General features: G+C 35.7%; 1 protein-coding gene across 1 annotated transcript in view; it reads right to left on the bottom strand.

Moving 5' to 3' along the window:
• The window catches only part of Prosbeta3 (proteasome subunit beta type-3), a 92,226-nt gene extending 72,944 nt beyond the window's left edge, over positions 1-19,282 (bottom strand). The window contains exons 1-2 of the mRNA XM_090412038.1: positions 19,217-19,282; positions 64-248 (exon numbers count right to left, since the gene is read on the bottom strand). Coding sequence (XP_090268164.1) covers positions 64-248; positions 19,217-19,219 — 188 coding nt within the window. The 5' untranslated portion in view covers positions 19,220-19,282. The remainder of the gene's footprint in view (positions 1-63; positions 249-19,216) is intronic.
• Positions 19,283-22,832: the final 3,550 nt, after the last annotated feature.

Genomic DNA, 22,832 nt, shown 5'->3' with positions numbered 1-22,832 from the left:
AATGAACCTATTTTGGTTTAAGTTAATTAAAAAAAGTTTCTTTAAAAGATTCAAATTTCTTACACTGTTATAGTATCTGTGGCAAGTCCAGGTAATCCGAGATAGAGTTTAGGGCCCATTTCAAAGATCTTCTGAAAATCCATAGCAACAGTTTGCCCTCTAACTCCTAATCGGCGATCAGCAGCAATTGCAACACAATCTTTTCCCTTCATTGCAATTACAACACCACCGTTGTAGGCAAGGATACTCTAAAAATGTGAAAATTTTATATTTTTGTATTAATATAAATAACATTTGTTACAATATCAAAACCACAAGTTTACAGTACATCTGACTTGAGAGAACAAAAATATATATAATGTAACTCTGGTAATGATCCCTAACAGAAACAAAAATTAAGCTGCGATATAAAGACAATGAAAAGAAAACCAGGACGTCCTCTTAAACGATTCAACGATGACTTCTAAGGCTGGAACAGGCCATGCTAGGCCTAAATCCTTGATACGCATGATGATAAAGACAATGAACAGTCTGAGGAAAATGCTCTCTACACTGAAAATAGGCAGTATCTGCTAAGTTATCCTATGAACACAATACAGTATGGTGCAAAAAAGTACTGAATTACAACAATATATAGTATGGAGTAAAATTGTTTTTGTTGGAAGTTTTTCTACCTGGTTATACTATAAATTAAAGAAATTATATTCTTCGTTTAATCTTTTATCCAAGTGTAAGCATTATACAATCCGTAAAAATTTAACTTTGCATTATGGGATACTAAGGCAAGTGAAGTCATTAGCTTCTATATATGAGTTACCCAGTCCTGAAATTACTTCAAGTGCAAACTTTGTTTGCGTATACTTGGATAAAGGTTTAAACCAAGAATATAATTTCTTGGCATCTTTAATTTATAATATAACCAAGTAGAAAAACTTCTTACATCTATCTCTAATCCAGAGTATTTTAGTGATAAGGCTTCATACCTTTTTGGATACTCATATAAGGAAATATGACTTCTGCATTACTTCAACCATGGTATGACCTCTGGGTCTGGCTGCCACTGATGGGACATCAATAAAAGTTATACACATATCCATATGGGTATTATACATACCCATAAGGATATGTGCTTTGCATTATGGGATACTAAGGAGTGCATGTGAAGTCATTAACTTCCACGTACGAGTTGCCCAGTCCTGAAATTACTTCAGGTGCAAACTTTGTTTGCTTACACTTGGATAAAGGATTAAACCAAGAATATAATTTCTTGGTATCTTTAATTTGGAGTAAAATTGTCTATTAACAAAGAAATATATGTTTACACATAACAAGTACATCCCCAACTATGAGTGAAATCTTGATCAAATAAAGCAAAAGAATAATGGTAGATTATATGGGCACCTTGTCTTTCAAATCAGGTTTTTCTTAGCACATGCGAAGATTTTCTGTCATCTTGGAGAACAGGGGTTGGGATGTCTGCTGGACATATAGTGTAGTTTTATTCCTTAGTTCATCAAGGTTTGAAGGTGGGTCAAGGTGGAATACCCATTCCTTCAACATATCCCCAACAAAGGCATAAGTAATGAGATCAGAAGAGTACGGGAATTCTGTGAACCTCAAAATGAGCCCCCTGGGGAAGTGTTTTGATAAATAGGCTCTAGAACCATGTAATACGTGACAGATTGCTCCATCTTGTTGGAATACCTGTTCATGAAAAGGAATGTGTTTTTTGCACGACATGCAAATCCTGGGTGAAGGGAACCAAGACACTGGCAATGTATAACTGTGTCTAGGTCACACTTATACCACTGTCTTCAATGAAGTAGAGCCCAATTATGCCATAGCCAGAAACCACACTCACTATGAAGAGTTTTCTCTTGCACAAATTCAGGTCTCGAGAGACCAAGAAACCTGTAGGTTCATCTGTTTATGACTGCTTAGATGGAAATGCACTTCTTCCAAGAAACAGACATTATGGAGGAAGGATGGATCTTTATAGACAGTGGCCACTGTGCAGCATAATCCGTTGTTATTAAACACTGATCCACCTGGATGACATATGAAAAGGCACCCAACTCCTTAAGGATTCTGTGTGGCGACTGCCACGGTATCCCAAGTTTTAACACTGTTCAGCGTTGAATGTGTTTTGGAGACTAACTGCTCCAGTACATGGCCACAATTCTCACTTGTGTTAACATTTCATGGTCGCCCCGAATGCCTTTTGAAATTTAGCAGAACACTCCGAGTACATCAGAACCTCTCAATTAAGGCAATGATGACACTATTGTTTGGGATATGCTTATGGAAATGACAAAGTGCTCACAAACATGTCGTGAGTTTGGACCATTTGCTTTACTAACTCTCCATATGAAAGAAAATAATGCTCAACAATAAACTTTTTTTTTCTTCCAATGTCAACAACCATTGCTACAGCTAAATCTAATGGGCAGATTCTACACATGCTCTTTTATTAATGTGCATTAAGTCAAATGGCATGTCTTATAGTTCATGTACTGAAGGAGATGCTGAAGTGCAGTACTGTTTTTTTATTATTATTTTTTATTTTTATTTTTTTTTGTACCTGTATCTCAATGCACATGTAATCAAATATTACATGCATGTGCAATTTTTTTTAAGGTGTACTATTGGCTAGAATAAAAAAATTGCAAAGGTTTACTACATAACCACTTTCTTCAGCTTCTGTAATGTCCGTAATATTTATTATAAGATTATGGTTTTAACTACTATGGCATCTTGAGGATAGATGGAAGAAATTTAAAGAGGGCATAAAGTAAAATAAGCAATTCCCAAATTTGGGAAGAAGATGAGCAAATCCTGGATGAATGACAAGATACTGAAAATGATGAAGAAACACAAAAATGGCCCTGAATGCAAGAACTTAAACAAGGAAATCAGGAAAGAATGTAGGATTGCAAAAGAACTATGGCTCAACAGCAAATGAAAGGAAATTGAACTTTTGCACAAAAAACACAAAACCAGAGAACTTTATGAAAAAGTTAGGGAACTAACTAACCAGCAAATCTTGGAAAAGAGTAGGCTCTCATTGCATTGAAAATGCCAGTGGAAACATCCTAATGGAGAAGACAAAATAAGGGATAGATGGGTAGGGTATTCAAAGGAACTCTACAATCATGATAGAATACGTAAGCCGTTGCAAGAAAATTTGGAGGGGCCTACTATTCTTACCTGGGAAGTAACAAATGCCATTAGGAAAGTGAAACAAGGAAAAGCTCCAGGAATAGATGGAATTATGGCAGAATATATATGATGAAAAGTGAACAAAGAAGACAAGAGTGGCCCCATAGATCCAGAAAGACAAAGAATTCATCTTCCAAAAAGGATCTCACTTCATGCCATACTTAAAAAGATCCTCAAAAATAAAAAAAATCCAATTGCTTCAGTAGTCAGGTTAGGTTAATCAAATGGAAAATTTGTGAGCCATAGTAAAAAAGAGACCTGAAAAATTAAACTGTGATACAAAGATAACTTAATACAATCCATTACAAAAGTATGATTTTGAAATGTAGAAATAAAAACGTGTTCTACATTGGTAGAGTCCATGCCTAAGTGAACCAATGAACATAAATTATTAGGTATAAAAGCTGGAGTTTAATTTTTATACTTATTTTTTTGCAAAATTAAAATTTTTCTTTAAAATGTAAGTGTTCAGATTAATTTGTTCGTTACTATATATGGGTAAATATGACTTCTGCATTACTTTAATCTTAGCTCTTTTGGATCTGGCTCCTACTGATGAGACCTCAAGAAAGGTGGAAACCAGTCTGGGTAGTGGCCTTCCCATAATGCATAGAAACTCTCTCTCACACACACATACAATAAAAGGTAGTTGAAAATGGTAAAAGTGAAAATCCCTAAGTGATGGATATTGTGTTTAATTCAGCAAAAATTGATAAGATTTTCAGTCTAGAATAAGTTTTGCAGTTGAAATGATATAACCTGTGTAGCTCAATCGGTATAGACAAAGCCCTTTGGTCGGAAAGACCTGGGCTCAATTCCTGTTCCTCACGTCATGGACAGGAATTTATCTGGCCTCTTTCGACTAAAGGTGAGTTAGCTGGTCCCATACGGAGGTAGAAGTTTTTTTCATCTGGAAACTCAGGTTTTTCATCCCCCCAGAACAGGCAAACCGGTCCATGAACACACACACACACACAGATCTACAGTCATAAAATACATACTTAACCCCTCATTAGGAGGGCTCAACCAGTCTTAAGGGAAGGTGGAGGAACAGGTGGAATTCCTCTACAAATAAAATAAAGTTCAAAGACAGTTTCCTTTTTCTATCTGTTCCAGGTTATCAGCCAATGCCACAAAACTCATTAAATGGATTACAAATCCAGTTCAGATTTTATATATATATATATATATATATATATATATATATATATATATATTCGATTAAGGAAAAATAAAGATATTCTTAATTATTCAGTTTGACAGATGATTGACTGTGATGAATATCAACAAATTAAATATTGCTTGGGAAGTGAATAAGTTTATGAATGTTCCATTCAGAAAAGGTTACATGCTGAAATAGAAAGCAGTAAATTATGACAAACTGAGTAGAATACCGAGTTCAGTGAAATGGGAAGAATATCAACATTTAAACAACACTTAAATATGCAATATCAGAATGTGTCCCGAAAATTCAAAGAATAAATAAGGTAGGAGTCAAATGGATGTGTAATTTTATTAAGCAAGAGATTCATAAGAAAAGGATGATGTTGTGGAAGGAATACCATGTACATAAGGAAGTGTCCGTTATCAAAATTATAAGCTAGAATAGTCACAACTGTCGTACAGAATGCAAAGTCTGAGTATGAAAAGAAACTGGCTCTGTGTGCTAAAGACAATCCACAAGAATTCTATCAATATGCTGCAAGTAAAAGAAATAATGAATATGAAAGAATAACTCTTCTAAAGGGAGATGGTTTGAAGATACAGATGCAAAAGAGGCTGTTCAACTAATGAGTGCCCATTTTGTTAAAAGCTATTAGAGCTGACACTATTGACCATTAGTATCTCAAGAGTGTTGAAGATTTTGGAAAAATTGGTAAGGGCTCACATTCAGAACTGGGTTGACAGTGAATCTCTACTTTGCAATGAGCAAAATGGATTTACTAAGGAAAGTTCATGTTTTAGCAACTTGCTCAAATTCTAATCACAATGTTACCATTGAACTAAACAATGGGGACTGGATACATCATGATACTTTTGGATTTTGCTAAGGCTTTTGACAGAATACAGCATGGTAGACTGTTGCATAAATTGGAGAATATGGGTTTGGGTTATAGAATATTAGCATGGATAAGAGAATGGCTGAATGACAAATATCAAAAAGTGGTCTACGGGGATGCGAGTCTGCAAGATTTAAGGTAACCAGTGTACTACAAGGATCAGTGATTGGTCCACTGTTATTCGATCTGTGCATTAATGATACTGGGAAGGATTTGACAAGTGTCATAAAGCTATTTGCTATAAAATTTGGTCGGGTAATCAGGAATGCAGCTGATATGCGGTACTTGCAGAATGATTTGAATGAACTGGAATTCTGCACATAGGAAAATGGATGTCGGTAAATGTAAAGTCATGCACTTTGGCGTGGTTAGATATCCAGTGTTGTATTATATTGGTGGGATTATGCTAGAAGAAACTGATGAAGCTAGGGATCTTGAAGTGTTAGTACACAGGAAGTTAAACTTCAGGGGCCATTGTTGGATTCTGATTATGTAGAGATTAGAGTAATTATTATTTGTTTCAGAATCCAACATGATCTTACATCACATAGGCAAAACTTGTAAATATTATTTAATGTAAATCACTTATTTTACAATTAAATATTCATATAACTACCTTAATTTTGTCTAATATTTAATTGCTTAATCAAGGAAATGTTTTAATGGTAAATAATTCTGTATTAAATATTATTAAGCTGTTTTATTTATTATTTTGCCAATATTGTAAGAACTTATATTTGTAATTTAACTGCGTATTAATTGAAATGTAAATAGTCTCTATTTAATTCTGTTATAGAAGTTTAGAGTTATGCAATAGCTCAATTTTATTATATTTTATTTGTTGTCATGGAGACGCACGAAGAAGCGAGCGCGAGTGGAACAGAGCATGAGCTAGGAGAAGGATAATAAAAAAAAAAAAATTATATAGAGGTAACAAGAGAGAGTTGGAACGGAAATTTTGAAGTGAAAGGAAGCAAGGGTATAAACTAGAGAGGTGGAAGTAAATAAAAAGTTCTCAAGGGCGGGATAATAATTATAAGCGAAAAAAGACGAAGTGAATTTTATAGTTAGCTGAAAGTAAAGTCAGCAGTGATAATTAAAGGAATTTAATGCCGCAATCAGATAATATGAAGAAACTGGACGTTCAGTGAAGAATTCTGATTAAACCCAGTTAATCTAGAATTGCGACTTAATTCTAAATCGCCCTAAGCATAACTGCACAGTGTTTAATTATTTAATGAGTGGTAACAAGGATAATCAAAGTACCTTACAGTTGATATCCGTAGTCGTGAAGTGTGATTAATAGTGTTTTAGTTATAACTGCGGAGAAGTCTTATAAATGTGTTCTTAAATGCAACAAATATATTTTGAAAGTTATTCGCAACGTAATTGATGTACTAGGAACTGTTTCTGGTAAGCACTGACATATTGATCATTTTCAATGTATGAAGAATTGAATGTTAGTTACGCTACATTTAACCTAACTTTAACTGTGGAAATTCTTTACGAATGAGAATTTGAAAATAAGAATTGTTGAGAGTTATTTACAGCAATTAGTGCCTGCGGTGTTCTTTAAGCGTATAGCTTAGCTGAGAACTGTGTGGAAACCATTCAGATGGGAAGTTCTATTGTGTTTAATTAAGTGTAGGAATTTTGTGACTCAGAAATTAAGAAAGTGTATGTAATGCTTGGAAGATTGAACTAATGTGATTGACTTGACCTAATATTTAACTTTATTGTATTGTTTAAAATTAGAGGTAGAATTTATGTATGTGTCATATAGCTTATATTAAATGTTTTATTTTGTTAATCTAATTATTGTGTTTGCCTGAATTCCTTTTTATTGCACCGTTCATAAAAAATTCGAATCTTGCGGGTGCCCCAAGTAGAATAATAATAAATGATTCGGCCTAATGAGAAGACTGCTAACTTAATTAAGAATTGATCCTACTATTTTATATAGACTAATCTAAAAATAGGGTGGCACAGTATAATTATAAATTTCCCTACTTTGGATCGGTGATCAATTCGCAATTAGTTATTTTATTTATAAGAGTGACTTGAAACTAGATGTAAATTAGAACACAACATGAAAATAGAACGCCACGACACCATGTAGCAAAGATTGCAAATACAACTCAAAAGATAATTGCAATGCTGAAATGAAATTCGCATGCAAAAGATGTCATTTTCCTCTTTACAATGTCTTAATAAAACCTCACTTGGACTATTGTGCACAAATCTGGTTTCTGTTGTGATTCTGATATATTGGGGAGAGAGAGAGTGCAAAGGAAAGTGTCAAAAATGATATAAGGATTGTGGAATACTAATTACAAAGACAGATTGAGAATTTGTAGACTGCAGACACTAACAAATATGAGAAAGGGGGGGGTGATATTATTAAGACTTACAGGATTGCCACTGGATGTTATGAGTGCAAGCAGCGTGAATGAAATCAAGAACAAGTATGCTAGCTGGTGCGTGTAGTATCTGGCCTCCCTCGAAGAGTCCCTGACTCCCTGGAGGTTCCTCTTAATAATAATAATAATAAAATTAGCCAAATAAATAAGAAAAGGGTGTTCATTATAGGTGAGTTTAATTATTACAATATAAGACTGGGATGATGAAAGAGCAACTGGAAGTAAAGAAAATGAGTTTCTCAAGTTTTTGAGGAACAATTTCTTCAGGCAGTATGTAACAGAGAGCACATGAGAATTGAAGGTCTTGGATTTGATCATCTCTTCAGAGGATGTTATCATAAACGAGATGTCAAATCACCCTCCAGTTGGTGAGAGGGACCATGAAGTGATTAACTGGGTGGTTGCCTGCCATGTGCAGTCTTATGTGAAGAAATGGTATATATGGTACTATAAGGGTGGTGATTATGAGAAGCTCAGCAGACAGCTTGCAGGTGTAGCACAGAATGAGGAGTTGGGTAGAAAGGCAATCAATGCTGCTTGGGTGATATTAAAGAATTATGTAGTAGAAGCAATGTCTAAATGTATTCCAAGGGTCAGAAGGTTAAATAAGGTAGGTGTGAAATGAATGAATGAAGAGATGATGCAATACAGAGAAAGAAGGCAACATAATTTTGTGTAGGATAGGCGATGCCTCAATAACTTTCTCACATTTTACAATACAGTGACAGTTGAGTTGGATAAAGGTAATGAGTTTACAGTGATACTGTTCGACTTTGCAAAGGCATTCAGCAGGATACCACATGGAATTCTAATTAATAAATTGTAACACATGGGGATGGATATAAAGATAGTGAAATGGGTAAGAGAGTGGTTGATTGAGAGATACAAGACTGTAGTTTATTCAGGAGTAGAGTTAAGTAAAAAGCCTGTGACGTGTAAAATTACTCACTTAATGGCAAAAAGGAAAAAACATATCAACATCCATATCAGGATGGTGAATAAAAGAGGCATTTCTTGCAGGAGCAGAGTCTTTATTTGAGGGTTTTAAAAACAAACAAGAAATTATGACAGCAATATCAAACTTGCAGCTTTCAAATAAAACAATCACAAGGCAATTGAGCACAATTTCCCTTGACATTCAAGTCACCTGAAAAATGGTTTAAGAAAATGTGAATACTTATTCTTGAAATTTGATGAGTCAATGAATGTACCAGATATAATGAAATTGGCTGTTTTAAGAAAGAATTGGTATTTGAGGACTTTTATGTTAGGGAGCTGTTAAAATTGCTCACGAATGGTCAAACAACAGGAATGGAAATTTACTGTACATTTAAAAATACACTGAAACAATAGATTTCCCTGTAAGCAAATTGGCAGCGATCACCACTGATGAAGCCCCAGCAATGGTGGGTACTTCCAAAGGATTAATTGCTCTTTGCAGGGAGGATAAATCATTTCTGATCTTCATGTCTTAGCATTGCATTATTCATCAAGAAGCATCGTGCAGTAAAGTTCACTCCTTCAGTCACATTATGAAGACAGTTCTAAAAATAATAAACTCGATTAGAGTCTCTTCTTTACAGCGCCATCTCTTAAGTCTTTCATTGAGAGTACCAACGATGTAACCAAAAACGATCTTATTCTTCATTCTTATTCTTCCTTCAAGATTTGTAATTTCGATTGAAGAGATAAAAGAATTTCTCAGTTCTAAAGGACAGAACTATGAGCAGTTAAGTGATCCTTTTTGGTTTTAGGTTTCCTTATGGATATCACAGAAAGAAAAATTAAATTCTATAAACTTGAAACTCCAAGGAAAGGATAAACACATTTTGATAATGATAAGTTCGATAGGATCATTCAAAGAGAAGCCGACTTTTTTGGATCTCACTTGGAACAGAAATCTCTCAAATCTCAAATCTGAAGAAAATGATCGATTTTCTGAGACAACAGTTTGTAACGGAATCATTTGTTAAATCACTTAAAGCGCTTCAGGAAGAATTTGACGAGAGGTTTCAACAGTTCAACACCATTGAGCCAATGGTATTGTTTTTTTTTAAAACCCTTTTACAGACTTGAGTGTGATCGAAATTGCTGAACTCATTACAAACTTTAACAATGCGACAACAGAAGTAGAACTGGAAATTTTAGATATCAGGAGTCATAAAGGTGATGAAAACTTTTGGAAGTTGGTGGATAGATAAAGATTTCCTGTTTTAAAAAGTTGTGTATACAAGATGTCTTTTTTTGGACATACTTGTGCAAGTCATTTTTTCCCCACCATGGACATCTCAAAGACTGTTTCTGAGCTGCAACATTATCTTATATTCCCAACTACGAAGGACTTGTCAATGATATGCAACTCCAAGAATCTCATTAAAATCCATTTTTCTTCACAATTTATTTAATTTGTTTAAAGCATTTTTGTTCCTTTCAAATAAAAACAAAACTGCAATGATTCTTTTGTTTATTTATCCACAACATAAATTTATCTTGATTGCTTTAAGAAAGATGGCAGGGTGGTGGTGGGGGGGCAAGTGCCATTTCCTCATCTTAAAAGTGCTCCAGAGCTCAAAAAGGTTGGTAACCCCTGTCCTCCTAAAGGATCACTACTAAACTCATTACTCCTGACCTGAATCACGCCAGGACAGGAAACCCAGCAGTGGTTTCATCCAGTGACAGAAAAAATCCTACCACCAAGTAGAACCTCTCTACTCCCCAGGAAGTATGCAAAACCAATGATGAACATTAATAAATGTCACCAGTGGGAGCCAGACCCAGAAGACATGTATAATGCTATGCATTATGGGAAGGTTTGGCTACTTGTATATGGAAATATGACCTGCATTACTTCAACCTTGGTATCACTTCTTGGTCTGGATCTCACTGATGAGATCTCAATAATGGTTGAAACCAGTCTGGGTAGTGACCCTTCTCAAAATGCATAACATTATACATGTCTGTAAGGATAAGTGCTTTACATTATGGGGTATTAAGGCATGTGCAGTCAGCCTCTACATATGAGTTGCCAAGTCGTGAAGTTACTTCACGTGCAAACTTCTTTTGCTCATACTTGGTTAAAGGATTAAACTAAGAATATAATTCCTTCGCATCTTTAGCTGATAGTATAACCAAGCAAAAATCTTTCAACATCTTTAATTTTTCTTTGAAGCGAAAGCTATTTTTGTTATAAGAAATGGTTTTCCTAGTAAAATTTCATGGAAGTCTTGAAAGATATTTTGTCAAATAATACATAGGAGATCCTATGCAGTCAACTATTGGATGTAATGTGTAACCAAATTTGTTTATATTAGGAAGGCCATAAATACGAGGGGTGCAAACATGATGAATTCACAACTTTTCAATAGTATTAGTATCTAAGGAATATGTCTGATCTAATAATTTATTCAATCTGTTTAGCTGGCTTTGCTTAGGATCTCTGTCAATTATACTATAAGTAGATCTATCATGCAGTAAATATTAAGTTTGCGATTGTAGTGAGTGGTATCCATGATACAGTTGCATTTCCTTTGTCAGACTTCATTATTACAATGTTATTATTTGGGCATAAAGAATGGAGAGTTTGTACACTAACAATGTAGATTGTTAGTGTACAAGCTCTCCATTTCTGACTGGACAGGAAGAGAAAAAAACACCACATTTCAGGCCTCTAAATAAGTAAGGTGGTGGAATTGCACAAATATCTGCCATAGTGAAATTCAAACTCGCCCAATTAATTGGAGAGTGTTCACACTATCCACTCAAGTCTTTGCATTAAATTAAATTATATTTGATTAAAAAAAAAAAAAATTCTTGTTCTAATCCTTCATCCAAGCATGAGCAAGCAAAAGTTTGCTCACGAAGTAACTTCATGACTAATGAAAGATAAGGTGAGTATAAAGAACTGAAAGTGGAATATAATTTCTTGTCAAGTATAATCTGATTTCAGAGAAATTAAAAAAGAAAACTTGATATGCTCTCTCTCATCCAGAGTATTTTAATAATAGGCTGAGACACCATTTTTCTCAAATATGAGTGGACTACTTGTATACAGAGGCTGTTCACTTATAACAGCATTGAATGAAAAATATGACTAGCACATTAAATGACAGTATCTCCAGTTGGTTACATGTGCTTGCTCCCATGAGACTTCAATAAAGTTAATCTCTTTTGCAGTATTGCAGCACTGCAAGCATGACTTCTTGGTTTTCTCTTACGAACCCATTATTCAAATAATATAGTATGTCTGATGTGCATGTCTATTAAACAACAGTGAAAATTACTGGACATCTGTCAGAAATTTTTGACAAGCTACATTTAAAGAAGTCACGCTTTCGTAACTAACTTGTGTTTTTAAAACGGTAACAGTAATGCTGGTTTCATTTCAAAATTTATCAAAATAAAGGAGGCCGTTAAATCTTACTCCGCTCATAATAATTACCAAAGAGCTATTTAGGCACTATTCTAGTGCCTAAATAGCTCTTTGGTAATTATTATATATTTATACATCCTATATATTTACAGGATTCCAACATGGATGAGAAGTGCAAGTCAATTATCTCGGTTAAGAGATGTGATAATCCTTCACAATCAGTAGAACACGCGATTAACCTTGTGTTTAGAGCCAGCTCTACTAAGCAGCATGAAATACAGTTTCTTACTATATATCCCACTCCAGAGAGTATCTATCACACTTTACTTTGCACTCATTCACAGTCATGGCACCTAGAACACTATGGCAACCTATTCCACTCATTCATCATCCCCAAGCAAAAAAAAACTTGTTCTAACAGCCTTGCTAACTACGCTCTTATTTAGCTTTCAAGGATGGCCACTAGTTCTCCCACCACCAAACCTGTATTTAAAAAATTTCCTCTGAATTAATCTTGTAAAAACTCTTCAGTAATTTGTAGTCTCAATCATATCATTCCTTTTCTATATCCCACAAACCCATATACATGCCAGACTGGGAGATGTGATATACATTATAAGACCTCATGGCAGTATGAACACTGTACACAAGTAACCCACTACTTGAATAAAGGATTTAAAAACAATATTATTATTATTATACTGGTATCTCCATGGAGTCAGAAAAGGTATCATGGGAAATTCAAACTATCCAGACAATATTTATCATGCCTTTTCTTGAACTCATTTATAGACAAAGCACTCACAATTGAGTCAGGCAACACATTCCATTCATTCACCACTCTCCAAGCAAAAGATCTATTCCTCACACCCTTGTTAACCACACTCTTACTTAATTTCTAGGAATGACCTCTTGTTCTTGCACCACTATACCACTGCTGAAATATTTTCCTGCATCAGTCTTATAAAAAACTTTTAGTGATTTAAAGTTTGTCATATCCCCCCCCCCTCTTCTCCGCCTATCAACTAACCGCTGTAATTCACAAACTCTCGGTCTATCAATGTAGGCAGCATTTCTTACACCACTCGTCAACTTGGTCACTCTCCTCTGAATCTTTTCTACCACTTCCTCATCTCCAAGTGATCCAGGCAATCAGACCTGAGCACAGTAATCCGGATGTGAACATACAATGCCTTAAGAGGAATAATAACTTCTTTATCTCTGTATGTTAGTGTTCTTCAATAACCAAGTAATCCTATGAGCTATCTTGGACATCTTAGCAATATGCCCTCTGAACTTCAACTCCTTATCCATTAACACCCCCAAGTCCCTAGCCTCAATTCTTTGGAGTACTGTTCCATCAATGTGGTACACCACTGGTAATCCTGTAATCCCAAAATGCATAACTTTACACTTTCCCACAGTGAACTGACATCCATTACCTTTTTTCCATTTTGCCAGCTTATTTAAATCATCCAGCAAGCTCTCTCCATCAGTTTGGTTAATTATTGTGCTACCCAACTTTGCATCATCAGCAAACTACTGAATATCTCTCTGTACAAATTAAACAATAATGGTCCCAGCACAGAGCCTTGAGGCACACCACTGGTCACCTGCTTCATCCTAGACTCCACTCCTCCATACACTACTTTTTGGTTATTTATTTTATTTATCGTATGGCATGTACACATGGTTAAAAGACAATAAGATAAAATACACACGAATATAGATAAGATACACATATATGATAATATAAATAAAAAGTAAAACATCTACATTCAGGCAAATACAAACACGAAATTTATGACAAGCATCAGACAGAAGATTAATCATATTTTAACAATTAGGTTTTTAATCCAATTGATCGCCTCTGGGGATAGGTCAAAGATATCCTTAAAGTCACCTAGACATACCGTCAGCTAGCATTCCTGTATTATATGGCGAATGGTTTGGATCTCGGCTCCACAGGGACAGTTGGTATTTGGTATTTTACCCCACTTTGAAAGTAAGCCTCCACATACACCATGGCCTGGACAAATCCTATTAGCTGCCATCCATATATTCCTGGGAAGGTCAAATCCAGATGGTTTTCGGAAGATGTTTATGTAATTACAAACTTCAGGTGATACAGCTTGGGACCACAGTACATCCCACCTACTCACCATACTGTCATTCTGGCTAAGAAGATTACAGAAAGTTTTTATGGCAGGTCTTCTGGATTTTAGTCTATTAGATAAAGCATCTGGAATAAATTCATGTATTGGGAAGATATTCACGAAGCAAGCCTGTCGTCGCAGTTCTGGAGGAGCAATATGGCTCAAAGTGGAGAGCAATTGTAATGCAACCCGTTATTAAATGTAAAGTTGAGCATCTAGTTTATTGACATGGTAACTATTGAGCCAGACAGGAGCACCATACTTTGCTGCACTATAAACTAGACCCATGGCACTTGAGCCTAGTACCACAAAGCATTTGAACTATTATTTCTAGTGTGAACTTTAGGAGAGATATTAATCATATGCTGTTTCTATGACAGAGTTATTCCCAGATATTTAGGTGTCGGATTAAGCAAATAGAATCCTTAAATTAAACGAAAAATTTTAAAAATTAATCCGACACCTAAATATCTGGGAATAACTCTGGATAGAACTCTGTCATATAAACAGTATATGATTAATATCGCTGCTAAAGTTCACACCAGAAATAACATAGTTCAGAAGCTTTGTGGTACTCAAAAACCAGCATATATCTCTGGTTGATTTACAAGTCTGTTACTGAGGTGAAAGCAAGAACATTCAGTTTTACCAGAATTTGGTGTTAATCTCCATCTTTTATAGAACTGCCATAAAGCCAACAGATCATTCATCAATATTTCTTCAGCTTCTTTTTATAGACTTGTCGCTGATCGCCAAAAGATCAACTGCATAAGCAAACTTCCTGCTGGCTGTTTCAGGAATATCTGCGATGTAAATGCTAAAAAGCAGTGGTGCGAGCACTGAGCCCTGAAGTAATTCAATCTTAAGCACATTCTATTTACTGATGCTTCCTCCGGTGACTATCCTGAAATATCGATCACACAGTAATTTATTTAGGAGATGACCCAATATTTTACATGGGATGACCTTAAGAAATTTATGAGTCCCTCCTTCCAAACAGTGGGTTAAGCCACTTAACAGTTGCTTAATAACCACTTAAGTCACTGTTAGGTCAAAGACTGCAGTAGTCTTCAGGCATCTTTGAAATCCTGCTTCAGTGTAATTTGTTAAGCTGAGAACTTGATCTGTGCAGCTGCGATTTCTTCTGAACCCCACTATTGGAACACGTTCCAAAATTTTCTCACCGATTCTATTCAATATCAGTCTCTCGAACAATTTGTAAGTTGTACTTAAAAGGGCTATGGGGTGATAGCGTTCAGTTCTGTCTGCTGGCTTACCTGGTTTTAACACAGCAATGATTTTTTGTCCTTTTAAATTCTTTAGGAACGCAGCCGCTTTCAAGTATATCGTTAAAGAACTTAGCCAGCCACGATCTTGCATAACGTCCACGGTGTATCAGGAATTCATTATGAATATTGTCAAATCAAGGAGCCTTTCCCCATTTTGATATTTTGAAACCCGAGGATATTTCCTCGCAGGGAAAAGGCAAAGAGAATTGTTGATTCTTTTGAGTTATTACAGACTTCATAGCCTTTAGTTCGCATTTTACCTCTTTAGTATGTTCTTTATCTATCGGAGCTCTAGAAAACAAAACAATATGAGCAGTTATCTGATTTGGATCGAACAATAAGAGGAGATTTCTTTGGTACTGAGGGGTTTGAACCAAGCTTTTTAAGTAGCGACCAAGCTTTTCTACTGAGTGTTTGAAATCTAAGTTTTCAGTTATTTGAATACACTTTTCCCTATGAGCAGCGTTGAAACTATGGAGCAGTTCTTCTCCTATCTCGGGATCCTTAATACAAGGAATTCCCGATAAAGGGATTCGCTTTCATTGGTCCATCCTGGCACGTATTCTTTTCGGTAGCCTCAAGGAATGTGTATTTTTGCCACCACTATAACCACTCCAGTGAACCATGTATAGTTCTTGTAAGTTGGGTGAATTTTTCTAAGGCATGTGTCTAGATCTGCAGTGAGTGAGGTTTTCCTAGTCAGCTTTTTTGGAAATTCCATCTTGGTCTAGGAAATATTAGGAAATATGAAATTTTAGTTATCACTAAAATTTGGGCTGCTAATTCCATAAAGATGGGACGGTGCTGGCTATTTGGAAAAACCTCAAGAATACGTCTGAATGTCTGTAGATGTTGATTTTCACTATCAGTGGAGATGAATATCAAATCTGGGTTATATTCCTTATTCCAGGCTCTTGATTTAAAGGCGCCTTTTTCCTTGGCATCAAAAACCAAGTGGAGATGGTGTTGATCTGCCATTCAGCTAATATCTCCCCATTTTGATCATATTTTCAAGAAGTATGATGACTACTGAAGTCCCACAGAGTACACCATTGGGTGGGAGTATGTCTGTAGAACATCATTTGGCCAAACAGTTGCAGGTGGTTTATATATTCACAATCATAATGTCTGCTATTTTAACAATGATCTTATGGATTTCATCATCAGTAGAAGAAGATATTCAGCACAGCATTCTCAATGTCATTTCATACATACATTATGCTGCTGTAGCTATGACTGTAAGTAATTCCGAGAATGTCGTAGCCAGGAATTATTGCCCTAGATGTAACTTGATCTTCAGTTTCGATATGTGATTCTTGAATGAGAAGTAGATCAACGTTTTTTTCCTCATAGAAGTTTAGAAAGACATGGACATTTCGATGCGCCAATACCCTCGGCATTTAACTGGCAGATATGGATCTTATGTCCAATATTCCTTATCAGCTGATTCGAAGAAGAACCGTTGTGAAGTTTTGAGTTTCCATGTGTAAATATGGTCAGGAGATTGCACAATGGTCTGGCCACCAGTTGCTCTAGCTCTTTAGCGTGATCCACGGTGCACCAGTACTTTTTGGTATCTGTCCATGAGCTATTCTCTTATCCATATCACAGTTTAATATCTATCCCTATTTGTTCTAATTTGCATAACAGTATTCCATGGAATATCCTGTCAAAAGCCTTAGCAAAATCCAGAAGTATCAGTGTGTAGCCATTCCCCATCCAACTAAGCTGTCACTCTATTACAAAAAGTTAATAAATGACTAAGGCAGGACCGACCTTTAACAAAACCACATTGGGCCCCATAAAGTAATCATATTCTCATCCACCCGTTCTTTAACTCTATCCTTAGCCAACTTTTATCACCACTCCTGAGATGGTGACTGGTCTATAATTTGCTACTGCAGTCTTAGAGCCTCCTTTATACAAAGAAACTATTTTTTCTTCCTTCCACTCCCTAGAGACCATACCAGAGCTCAAACTTAAGTTAAATAGCCAAGTAAGAGGTTTTGACAATTCCTTTGTACATTAACGTAAATATCCAAGCTGATATTCCATCCAAACCTACAACAGTGTTTGCAATTAAATTCTGCAATATCTTAAGTACCTATGATGGTACTTAAGATATATTAACTTCAATTCTCAAAGATCATTGCTACAGAAGACACAGAAATATCCTCACTCAGGTGATAGACTTTTGAAAAATGGTCACTCGGTAACTCTACTATTATATCTGATTCAGTCACCTCTGTACCATTAGCTCCCACTGAGGTTATCCTTCCAAAGTCATTCTTCCTTTTGCTTGCCAAATAGCAGGAGAATTCTTCGGAATTTCCTTTGACCTTCTTGGCTAAATTCTTCCCATAAACTGATTTAGCCTTCCTTATTATTCTGGTAACCTTTCTAGCCTGAACTTTGTACTTCTCATGTGTACTGATCACATTTCTCCTTGTAAATTCTCCATAATCTTTTTTTTTTTCTTTTTGCAGATCAAGCCTAATACTACTACTCATGCATCTAACATCTATCTTATCTTCCTGACCATGGAAATAAATACATTTTGATACTTCTTCCCTCAGATACCTGCTGATTATATTCCATGCACTGCTAACATCTTTTCCCTGCAATTTTTTATGCCATGGAACAACTGTAAGCTGCCTCCAAAGCTTGTCATAATTACCAAACCTGTAGTTCATTTTTCCCCCCTTCTTAAGAGAGAATTCCAAAAATTTTGCAACCTTCTACATCAATACTGCATGATCACTCTCACCAACTGGAGGTAACATGGACACTTATGCATAGGTCTTCTGACTCTATGACAAAATCCAAACTCTCACATCATGAGTCCCTTTCAGTTATGTGCTGTTTCAAGTAATTATTTCTTACAAGGTGCATGAATTCCATTTCCTTTTTGCCATGTAATCTTTCCTCTTTCCAATCGATATCACCATAGTTAAAATCTCCCATAATAATCACTAGCCCTGCACTCATGGCACTAATTTGTTGATGCAGGTCCTACATCTATTGTAGCCCCCCCCCGGCCTACAGCAGCAACCAACTGTATATTTGGCCACTATTTCACTCCAGATCACCTCAAATGAACTATAATTTACACTCTATCTTCTTGCTATACCACTTTTTTGGGGTGCAGCTCTTCAGCTATCATCAGCAGCACTCCTCTCCTATTCTGTCTTCTCTATCGCATGCAATTCCCCATATCCAATATCGCAAGTACCCATCGCATGCAATTCCCCATATCCAATATCGCAAGTACCCATCGCATGCAATTCCAGTAAACTTCTGTTGACAGCCAAGTTTCACTAATGCCTATAACTTTTGGCGAGATTACACTGACTAATGCCCAAAACTCTTCCCTTTTATTTCGAACGCTTCTTGAGCTAGTATACAAAAACAGTAGATTCCCTTTAGTTCTTATAGTAGCTTCACAACTGATATACATTCTACTAATTTCAGTATTCACAATAGCCCTATTGCGATTTTTATCAGCTCTATTCTCCCAATTATTCCGCGAGAAATGTTTTCACCAAACACACATTCCCTACATAAGCTTCTCATTGAAGGAAGAATTGAACATGTTCAAACAATAGTCTACAGAAATATTTAACCTAATACATTTACTTATTTGTAAAGCAATTGCAAAAAAAATTGCATTCTAGTAAGGGAAATCTAATTTATATATACTAACCATTATCGGATATTCGAAAATTAACAGGACTAAAATTGATGTGCAATATACCAACAAGAACCAAAATTTTCGCTATTCATCCAATGAATACAAGACACGCCACCTGTATTAGTAAAATATAATATTTTAAAATCATTTCAATATTCTTAGATTTTTTTTTCTTTTTTCACTTCACATAGTGGTATCAAGAGCAATTCTTGTTAATAGAAAATACAAATATCTAACAAAGAAGCTTTTCAGCATCCAGTAAATAAATAAATGAATAAATTCGCTAATGACGTCATTTTTTTTTATTTAGAAAAGTGACTAAGCCGTGCTCTTTTAGTACTAACTTTTGAGAAATCGGGAGTTCATCTCTAAATTTATCCAGTACCGCAAAACCGGCCAATGATTATCGATGATTTTAGAGGCATTGTAACGGTAGATATATGCAGGCAACCGCTGGATGAGGCGATCCAAAAACCGAAGTCTTGCATTGTTTTCTCAAAACAATGTGAGATCTAGCATCGATTTCCCTATGCTGACTTATTAAAAAAAAATAATAATATAAAAAAAAAACGATGCACAAGCTACTTCAAATAAGCTACAAAGGCTCCTCACCTATATTCCAACACAGAATTTCAGAAAAAATTCCAAAATAATCAAGTAGATATTCAAAAATGACATCGCTGCTCCCCTTCATCAAAATGATCAATAAAAATACTCTAAAAAAACAGACAATTATTATCACTGTTGCTGTTGTTATGGCAACTAATATGGCTACAATATCCTGCCAAACATATTATTATTATTATTATTATTATTATTATTATTATTATTATTATTATTATTTTAACGGTGTCTCCATGGAGTCAAAAGACTCATCGTGGAAGACCCGACATTGACACACTAACCATTATTTACACAATACCTGTCATACCTCTCCTTAAATTCATTCACAGTTGAAGCATTCACAACCACCTCTGGCAAAGCATTTCACCTATTCACAACCCTCCAGGTAAAAAATCTAGTCCTAACACCCTTGTTAGGACTAGATTTTCTGCACACACACAATCTCCAGGAATGGCCCCTCGTTCTCTCACTTCCTGCACTGGTCTTAAAAATATCATCAGTATCAATCCTGTAAAATCCCTTTAACAGTTTAAATACCTTTATCATATCTCCTCTCCTACGTCTATCAGCTAGTTTTTGGAGCCCACAGATCACCAATCTATCCTCATTGGGAACATCCCACAGACCTGCAACAATCTTTGTAAGCCGCCTATGAATCCTCTTAACCACTTCCGCATCACCAAGAAATCCTGGTGACCAGATCTGTGTACAATAGTCCAAATGTGACCTTATTAATGCCGTATAGAGTTGGAATAATAACCTCCCTATTCCTGCTTATTAGTATGTTCCTCAACAACCATGTAATTTGATGTGATGTTTTGGCAATCTTTGCAATATGTCCTTTAAACGTAAGTTCCCTGTCCACAATAACTCCCAAGTCTCTTGTCTCGTCAACTTCTTGCAGTTCAGTTCCGTTAATACAGTAAATAACATGCGATGTCATCCTCCCGAAGTGCATCACCTTACACTTAGCCACATAGAACTAACAGCTATTTACCTTAGTCCATACCGTCAGCCTATTTAAGTCATCCTGTAAGATATTTACATCATTTGAATTGATTATCACACTTCCCAATTTTGTATCATCAGCAAACAAGTGGGTATTTCCATTCAAGGTATTTCCAATATCCTTGATGTACAAATTAAACAATAGAGGACCAAGCACTGAGCCCTGAGGTACACCACTAGTCACTTGCCTTTTCCTGGACTCAACTCCTCCATAAACCACTCTATGATATCTGTCCACCAACCATCCTTTAATCCAAATCACCTTCTTCAGATCCATACCCATTTGCTCTAATTTATGTAAGAGAGTTCCATGTGGAATCCTGTCAAAAGCCTTTGCAAAGTCAGGCAGCATCACTGAGTAAGGATTTCCTTTATCCAACTCCACTGTTACTTTATTATAGAAAATAAGCAAATTACTTAGGCAAGACCTACCCTTCACAAAACCATGTTGCCCCTTATAAAGTATCATATTGCTGTCCACCGAGTCCTGAATTCTAATTTTTACCAATTTCTCCAAAATCTTAACCACTACTCCAGATATTTTGATTGTTCTGTAATTTGTAACCTCAGTCTTAGAGCCTCCCTTGTGCAATGGAACTATTATTCCCTCTTTCCACTCTATTGGTATTTTACCAGAACTGAGGCTTAAATTAAACCTCCTGGTTAGAGGAGTTGCTAATTATCTTGAACATTCTAGTAACACATGGGCCAATATGCCATCTAACCTAATGGCAGTGTTTAGCATTAAGGTTCTTTAATATATTCAACAGGAAAACGTCAAGTGTGTTGTATTCGAATCTGTAACTAATTGGATAGAAAACTTTTATACAAATTCTGAAATCAACACTACACACAGACATAAGATGCATAGAAAAATACTGGCTTGCACTATCAACCCTATAATAAATTTAGTTTAATCCTTTAATCAAGTGTGCACAAACAACGTTTGCGCCTAAATATGTTCAGGACTGAATATGGTGTTGTACTACCTTACTGGGGTAAGGTAGTACAACACCTGGAAACTCGTAGCAAAGGTGGACCAAGCTAACAAGAACTCCTATCCCAGTATCTCCCATAATGCAAAACCCATCTCCTTGTGGATATGTATAATGTTATGCATTAAGGGATTGGCCACTACCCAGGCTAGTTTCGACCTTTATTGAGGTCTCTTCAGTGGGATCCAGGCCAAGAGGTGGAGATACCAGTCAGAAGCAATAACGAGGTCATCTTTACCTATCAGAGTTACCAAAAGGTGTGCCACCTTTTTTTTTATTATTAAACCTTACCCCAGTAAGATAGTACAACACCATATTCAGTCCTAAAGATATTTTCAGGCGCAAACTTTGTTTGCTCACTCTTGGATAAAGGATTAAACTAAATTTATTATAGTCTAACCAAGCGAAAAATAAACTTTCAACTATCAGTCCTGCTCAATAACCTCCAGACATATATCGGTGTTCTAATCTTCACCAAAATTTCTATAGTGATACAGAACCATCTGTGTATAACATTAACAATTACCAACGTTACACGTTATGTAGACAAAAAAAAAAAAAAACAGGAGGAGATAAAATCGCATTTCTAGATGAAAAGCACAACGTGACTGAAACTATAACCATTTTCAAACATGCAGAAACATTAATTTGGAAATCATGACTAACTACAACAACAAATACGTGATATACACAACACATAGACTTATCCTAATGGGTGATAATAAGATTAAAACCCTCCACAGTGGCTCTCCAATCACTAACACCTATTTTGACATATTAAGCCAGTGCAACATAAACCCGACTATAAGCTCCCCAACAAGAGAAGAAAATCTAAACGATTCTAACACAATCATGCATAGACCACATAAACATAAGGGCACCTACTAACACTTAAACGCCATCTATAAGCACCACTAAATTAGATGACCACTATTTTAACGCAACGTTGTTCCACAAGATTACTATTACATAACCCACACGCTATAAAATCCCAATAGATA

Source organism: Typopeltis vanoorti, chromosome 22 (genome assembly GCF_054136105.1).
Source record: "Typopeltis vanoorti isolate ZY-2024b chromosome 22, IOZ_Tvanoo_1.0, whole genome shotgun sequence".
Taxonomy (NCBI): domain Eukaryota; kingdom Metazoa; phylum Arthropoda; class Arachnida; order Uropygi; family Thelyphonidae; genus Typopeltis; species Typopeltis vanoorti.
The sequence above is the reverse complement of the archived record's forward strand: the minus strand, read 5'-3'. Positions and strand labels throughout refer to the sequence as shown.